The sequence below is a fragment of the Aphis gossypii genome, unplaced genomic scaffold (assembly GCF_020184175.1).
Source record: "Aphis gossypii isolate Hap1 unplaced genomic scaffold, ASM2018417v2 Contig00815, whole genome shotgun sequence".
Classification (NCBI taxonomy): domain Eukaryota; kingdom Metazoa; phylum Arthropoda; class Insecta; order Hemiptera; family Aphididae; genus Aphis; species Aphis gossypii.
The window spans coordinates 1-7,762 of record NW_026083297.1 but is presented as its reverse complement, the minus strand read 5'-3'; the positions used below and the strand labels follow the sequence as shown (position 1 = coordinate 7,762).

General features: G+C 37.1%; 1 protein-coding gene and 1 pseudogene across 1 annotated transcript; both read right to left on the bottom strand.

Annotated features, from left to right (window-relative positions):
- Positions 1–2,262: 2,262 nt before the first annotated feature.
- On the bottom strand, positions 2,263–3,043 carry LOC126555363 (uncharacterized). The gene is made up of 2 exons (XM_050210290.1): positions 2,664–3,043; positions 2,263–2,575 (listed from the first exon to the last, which is right to left on the bottom strand). The coding sequence occupies exons 1-2, from the start codon at positions 3,041–3,043 to the stop codon at positions 2,263–2,265; spliced, it is 693 nt and encodes a 230-aa protein (XP_050066247.1).
- A 3,208-nt stretch (positions 3,044–6,251) lies between these two features.
- LOC126555362 (uncharacterized) lies at positions 6,252–7,017 on the bottom strand (annotated as a pseudogene).
- Between the last annotated feature and the right edge of the window lie 745 nt (positions 7,018–7,762).

Here is a 7,762-nt window from a genome sequence, read left to right as displayed (position 1 = left end):
TATTTGGAGGAAAACTTATGAAAAACTTAGTGTTGAATTTTTTTAACCTTAAATATAATTATAATAATTTTTATGAATTTTAAACTACAAAATCACTTGCAAATTGTCGCGATTCTGACATATTCCCTTATAATTTGAATTTTAAAAGTTTATAAAAAAAAAAAAATTGTTTATAACGATTTTTGTTTTTTTTTTTTAACTAAAACAAGAGCACATCATTGTTTAATAAATTATCCATCACTTCGTTCTATCTAATCTAAAAACATAGTAAAATAATACAAACAATAATAATAGTAATATATTTAGCAGGTGCGAAAGCACAAAAAAATTTCGGGGTGGGGGGGGGGTTGAAATAAATGTTCATAAAAATAATATACTAATCATATTGAATTTATTTTAGCTTTTAGATACCTTTTTTTTTTTTTTTTTTTTTGAATCGCGGACAGGGAGGGAAGTAGGTTTCCCCATTGCTGCCTCGTCTGTCCGCATCGTTTATTGAAAAAAAAAATTATTCAATTAGGGTTACAACGATCTGTGGGGGGGGGGGGGGTACATCAATAGCAGGGGCCTCTAACCACCCTGTATTGGCCATTCAGCCCACAAAAAACGATAGCTTAACTAAGAGTATTCTTGGTGTTCGTCATCCGACCGCTGGTGCTGCCACTTCCGCTTTCTGCCTCGTCCTTTCTAAATCCTCCTTACGGCTCAGGATGCTCTCGACCATATTGATGAACGCCGCTTTGTTGCGTTCGGCGGTGTCCATGATCTTTCCCCTCTGCCGAAAGTCCAGCGGAGCTGCCATCGGGCCGCACAGCAGGTCAATGACGTCCTCCGGACGGGCGGGTCGGCCCAAGGTACTTGACAGAACACTCCTCTCCCCCTCCCAAAAAGGGCAATGGAATAAGGTGTGTTCTGCGTCATCCACCGCCGCCGAGCAGTGGACACAGGCCGGGCTGCGTGCTCTACCCCTGGACCACAGGTATTGTTGGAAGCAGCCGTGTCCCGCCAGTGCCTGGGCCATGTGGTAGCTCACCTGTCTAAGGCCGTGCCGCCACCACCTGGGTACGTCTGGTATCAGCCGCCTAGTCCACGCTGCCTTGGGGGTCGATTCCCAGACGCCTTGCCAACGACGGACGATGTCGGCCATGACCTCGCCCTGGCTGAGGACCTCTCCAGACTTCCTCGCCGTTGCGATTCTACTCCTGCTCACCGCCAACAAGAACACTGGAGGCATCCTGGCCAGGACGAGCGACGCCATGTCCGAGACCGTGCGATAGCACCTCGCCACTCTCAGCGCCGCACACCTCTGTGATTATAGAAGGAGGGTTTTGGATTTTTGCACCTCCAGCACGCGTTCCGCCCAAACGTCAGCGCCATACAGGAGCCGACTGTGTACCACGCTCATCAGTAGCTGCCACTTCGACTGCGATGGACCGCCGATGTTGGGCATAAGCCTCCCGAGAGCCACCGCCGCTTTCCTTGCCGCCGCCGCCACGACAGTGGCGTGTTCCACGAACGACAGCCTCGTGTCCAATTGAACCCCTAGGTACCTGATCGCCTTCCTAACCGGGATCTGACAGCCTTGGACGGACAGGACAGGAGCACGATAAGAGCGCTTGTTCGTTAGGACAACACACTCCGACTTTTCCGGGGCAAGGCGAAGGCCGTTGGTCGTCATCCATCCAGCGATGTCCTCCAGTGTGGGGTTGACCACCTGCTCCATCAGCTCCGCGTTGTGTGCCACTGCTACGACGGCCAAGTCGTCCACAAAAGCAACGAGCCTAACTCCGTCACGCACCGGGAGCCGCAGGACACCGTCGTAGAAGAGGTTCCACAACGTTGGTCCCAGAACGGAGCCTTATGGAACACCGCAGGTCACCGGCCGGGTTGACCCGGCACCGATCAGGATTTCTCACTCCGACATATACGAACGCAGGATGACCTGTGTAGAGCCGCGTCGATCAACGTCCAAGGAGCGGTGTTAAACGCGTTTTTGACGTCTAACGTCACCACAGCGCACAAGTGCCTGTTCAGCACAGCACCTGCTCCCGCTGCGCGCGCTATCCTCAGCACCTCCTGAATGGCGTCCGCTGTAGACCTGGAGCGCCTGAAGTCGAATTGGAAATCACTGAGGGCGCCGGTCCCCTCGACGTACAGAGCTAGCCTGTCTAGTAACATCCTCTCCAGGAGTTTGCTTTTAGATACCTACCTACTTTTAATAGCATACTCAATACTCATATTAATTCATTATTACAATTTACATTATAAAATAAGGTCTAGACGTCTCGGTACTTTAGCCATTATATTAATGATCTCATCATAAGTCACCTCCACGTCTCTATATAAATTGAATAGCATTAGTCCATTTAATCGCTCTTCACTAGTCTTATTGCGCAGATATATTTTCAGTCTTCGAAGACAAGAAAAAGACCGTTCACTTGTTGCCACAGATACTGGGAGAGTTGCACCGATCTGTAAAAATCGGTGTATTGATTGATACAATGTCGAATCACAAGTATTGAGGACGTCTATAAATGTTTTTGGCCGTTTATCTTTTGACATATTTAAACAATGCCTGAAAGGTAATGCATAAAAATAAAATTATATTATCTAATATTTTAGATAGCAAAAAATATTTTTATAGATTTTAAATAATTTGTTACCTGCGCCACATGGTCATCTCAGATATAAAATCATCAGTAGATCCCTTTATGTCATTTGGCCATTCTTTTGCAAAAGTATTTACCGTTTCACTGATTTCTTTTGTATTGAGCTCTGAACACTTAATCGGCAGAATATTTTGAGTTTTTGAAAGTAGTTCCCGGTGATCAATAAATCTTGTTTTTAGCTGCATTGATAAGTGATCAAAAAAAGGGAGAAATATGGACCGATGGAAATAAGCCTCTGGAATTCCTTCGCAGTTGTCTCGATTCTTCTGTACTCCAATATTCCGTGGAGATACTAAATTAATACTAACTATTTTCGCCATTTCTTTTGCTGCTACAAACAAGTCTTTAAATTTCAATTCCGAATCGCGACGCATCTCATTTATTTCATCATATACGTTGTTTGCGTAATCAATGCATAAGCTGAGATCACAATCTTCTTTTTGTAAAAATATACTAAGATTTTTCATCATGATGAAAATCGGTTTTACTACTATTAATGCTATAATAAATTGTGGTGTTTGTATCGATGCAAGTAGGGCATGAGGTTTGATTCCGTCAGTTTTCATATTATTTTCATCCAGGTACTCTAACGATGAGCATATATGTTTGTATACATCGTCGAACAAACTGAGTATGTCCAAATGCTCAACCCGCCGCGTTTCGCAGAATTTAAGAAGACGCGTTTGTTTCGCATTTGGCAAGATGCTTTAATTTTATCTTTTAAAACTAGACCTGCTTTATTAGATACGCGAAATAAATTTACAACTTCTTTAATTGTTCCTATGCAATTTCGGATGGATGATATTTTGCACACGTGGGTAATAGCTAAATTTAAATTATGATTAGCGCAGTGGATGTAAATAGCTTCCGGATATAATTCTCGAACTTTGGTAGCACAACCGTTGAACTTTCCACTCATTGCACGCGCCCCATCATAGCCTACATTTTTTTATAAATGTAAAATATAACAAATTAATATATATATATAAATTATAAATTTATCATAAATATTATCACATACCTAACCTCTCATATTAACCAAATCTATGCCGATGTCCTTCATCTTGGCCAGCAATGTATTTGCAAGACCTTTTCCAGTAACGTCCTCAACAGGAATAAAGCACAAAAAGTCTTCTCGAATTATACATTCATCGTCAATCTTATCAATAAGTCTAACGCATATTGAAAATTGTTCAATGCCACTCACATCCGTACTTTCGTCAGCAATAGCAGAAAAGCATCCAGATCTGTTTACACGTTGTACGATATTTATTGTTATTTGTTTCCCAGCTAAAATTTCCGTCGTTTTCTTCCGGCATTTTTAATGATAAACAGCCCTGATCTCGATGACCTCTTAATGGTAATCCTTGCCTTCCACACAGTAAAACGGCTCGGATGATTGGAATTAACTTTTGTTTGTTTTCAAGTAGTTGCATTTTTTGCCCTTTGTCAATTTCGCTGATAACGTCATTTTTTCGGTTTTCATAAATCAATTTAAAATTTTGTCCATCTTCTATTGCGTCAAGGTGATATTTTTTTATTTGGTGTTCACTAAATTTTTCGAGTGCTTTCTTTCAATCTCGAAACGCAGTCTGAACCAATACATTAATGTTTTGATGACCTCCTTTTCCAACGTAATTTGATCCAAACGAGACACAATAACGACAGTAAGCTCCGTCTTCTACAGCAGAATACACCAACCACTCAAATGAGCGTAACCACGAATGCTGAAATTTCAAGTTTCGTTTGCCACTAGTTGGAAACTTGAAGTCTATATCAGTATATATCTATATCATTCTTATCCAATAATGCATAAGAACTTCGTTTTTTTAATGTCGTTCAAAAACTTGCAATATCATTTGGAAAAGTCTATAGATAAAATAATAATAAATAATATTATTTTATATTTAGAAAATTTTACTATAGGTGTTGTGTGGCCGTGTGGGTATACATAATAATTAAACTTTTGATATTATAATATTAGCTTTGTAAGTACATAATTTGAATTATGTTACAACAAATCGATTTATAAAATTTTTAATTTTTAAGCTCATTTTTTTTTTACATTTTTATGTCATATTTTCCTTTTCTGATATTTTTAATTAAATTCCGACAGTTAACACATTTATATTTTAACACGTTGGTTGCTACATGGCCGCCGGCGATCCAAATCATTCCAGAGCGTGGTGGGCCATTCTATTTTTCCATAATTTATCGTAAATGTGTACGTTTATAAAAATAGTTTGAATTGTTCGATTTTGATAAAATTTATACAGTTTTAATCAGTAAACCTTGTATAATAATATAAAGAGAAGAAATGTCTTGGGTCGCCGGCTAGCATGTGGCCTACAAATGATATTACTTTATATATGGGTTACTTTTGGACGCCGGCGGTCTTGTTCTAAATTCAAATTTAGCTGGTTTTTTTTTGCTTATCATGATTTACACAGTAATTGTTTCTGTGACGATAAATCGTTTATTTAATGTCAATCGTCTTTAGTTTTCGTTTTCGTTGTGACCGTTTTTGGAAGTATTGTAATATTTCATTTATTTTTACTTTTGTGTTTTATACTTTTATTTTCCAAATTAAATAATTTTTTTATAAAATGGATGAAAATATGATAATAGATTCATTAAATGAATCATATGACTCTCTTAGTGAGAGTATTGACGATAGTGATACTGATCCGTTATTTCTAATTGGAAGTGAAAGTAATAGTGATATTCAAGATTCTACTGAAGACGAGGATAAGGATCAATCAATTTCTGTACATAATAATGTTCAACTACTTCATCCCGCCTGGAATACAGTTTCAGGTAATAATCAAAAACATTTCAACTTTATTGGAAACTCTGGACCCTTAGTTATATTAGACGAAGGTAGTGGGCTTATAGACTTTTTCAAATTATTTCTTACCGACGAAATAATTCAACTCATGGTTATTGAAACAAATAGGAATGCTCAACAAATGTTATGTTCACAAAGAATATCAAGAGGTAGTAGATTTTCGTCTTGGGAGCCAATAACCAAGGATGACATCGAACATTTTTTGGGTCTTTTGTTATGGATGGGACTCGTGAAAATACGAAAATTAGAAAATTATTAAATATGGCAAATGATATATTTAAAAATGTGCATCAACCTGGGAAAATAATAGCTGTTGACGAATCAATGATACCTTATCGTGGTAGACTCAAATTTCGACAATATATTCCGAACAAAACTCATAAATGTGGTGTTAAATTGTTTAAAGTGTGTGGAAGTAATGGGTATACATGTTACGGGTAATGTTAACATTTGGATAATGTCAACATTATCCGGCTAATGAGACATTAACCAACTGTCATCAGCCGCCCATGAATGTTGGCTAATGTTAACATTAACGGGTAATATTACATTAGCCAAGAACTTTTGGATAATGTCTTAAAAACCATAAAAATGTATCATACATGAGATGCAATAATTTAAATTATTAACAATATTAATTATATTTAAGACAACAAGCATAAAATACATAATATTAATTATATGAGTTTAATTTTAATTTTTAATAACGTAACCTACTAATGATACATAATGTGTTATCCTTTATTATTGCACGGCATGCTTCGGTGACAATTTTAATTGCAGAAAATGCTAGATGCTTTACATTTACATCGATTGGTGTCACATTTCCCCTTACATGAACACCTTTTATATCCTTGACCACCACCATCTGACATTTGACTCGCAATTTCCCTCAATGATTTTTCTACATGTACCACCTCATCAAGCGGTATTAAAGCCAACGGACAAACACTAAACTGATTTCTGGTGTATAATTGTGGCAAAGTACCATATTTATTGCCAAGTTTATAATATTGCCCATCCTCAATAGACACAACTGCAAATATAATATTTATCGGGTCTGCTCGTCCTCTGTCGACATCCGGTAAAGAGACTCTCACACTGTCTCCAATGTTGGCTGGGAGGAACTTATGGATAGACCTAAATTTCATTTTTTTCAGCTTGGTTCAGTAAACAAATTTCAGATTTTTTCTATTATTTTCGATCGATTTCTGTAAAAAATGAATTATTAGTTATTGGGAACAGTATAGGTAATTTAAAATAACAATATCTTACCTGTCTTGAGCATATTAAGTCACATAATCCTTCATCCTTCGATGCTTTCGAACAACAATTTTCATTCACCACTTGAACATTATTTTTTTCATCCACGCCTTCGTTTTCGTCTTCTTCATTGATATTGTTTAAAAATATTTCTAGATCATCTTCAGTATTGATATTATCAACGGAATCGCTAGGAAAACGTGTAGTCAAACCAACTCTCATATCTGTTCCAAACATTGCCTCGTACGGTGACCTAAAGTTATTTCAAAAATATGATAATTAAAGCTCAAAAGTTAGGGTACGTTATGTTAAAATTTCACAGTAAAAAAGTAGGCAAGTGGGTACCGCTCTGCTGTACATTAGGGGGTGGGGTGGAACTTGGACTACGGTAGGTTAAATTTGAATGCAATGATAGGTATCATTGTATACGAAAAACGATTCTGAACGGAGATGATTTGTCAGTCTAGAATATTTAAAGTTAGATATAAATACAAACAATTTTATGAATTTTGAACTACAAAATAATTTGCAAATATTCATGATTTTGACGAATTTTTGTCAAAATTTGAACTTCAAATGCTAATAAAAAAAAATTGTGCCTATGTATTCTTATAATTTTTTAATCACTATAAGAATAACATATCAGGAACTTTGCATACAATTTTCAAGTGTTTTGATTGGGCCAAGGTTTTCTCTATAGATACTCGAAGAAACACCTATGGAAAATGTAGTGTTGTATTTTTAATCCTTAGTTATAAACACGAAACATTGATTTTTCAACTTCAAAATTACTTCCAAATTTTCGCGTTTTCGACAGATTTCGTAAAAATTTGAACTATAAACGCTTATAAAAAAAAATTGTGACTAACGATTTTTAATTTTTTTTATCTACAATAAGAACAACTCATAAGGAACCTTGTATTAAATTTTCAAGTTTTTTTGGTCATCCTAAATTTTTTTACCGACACTTCAAAAAAAATTC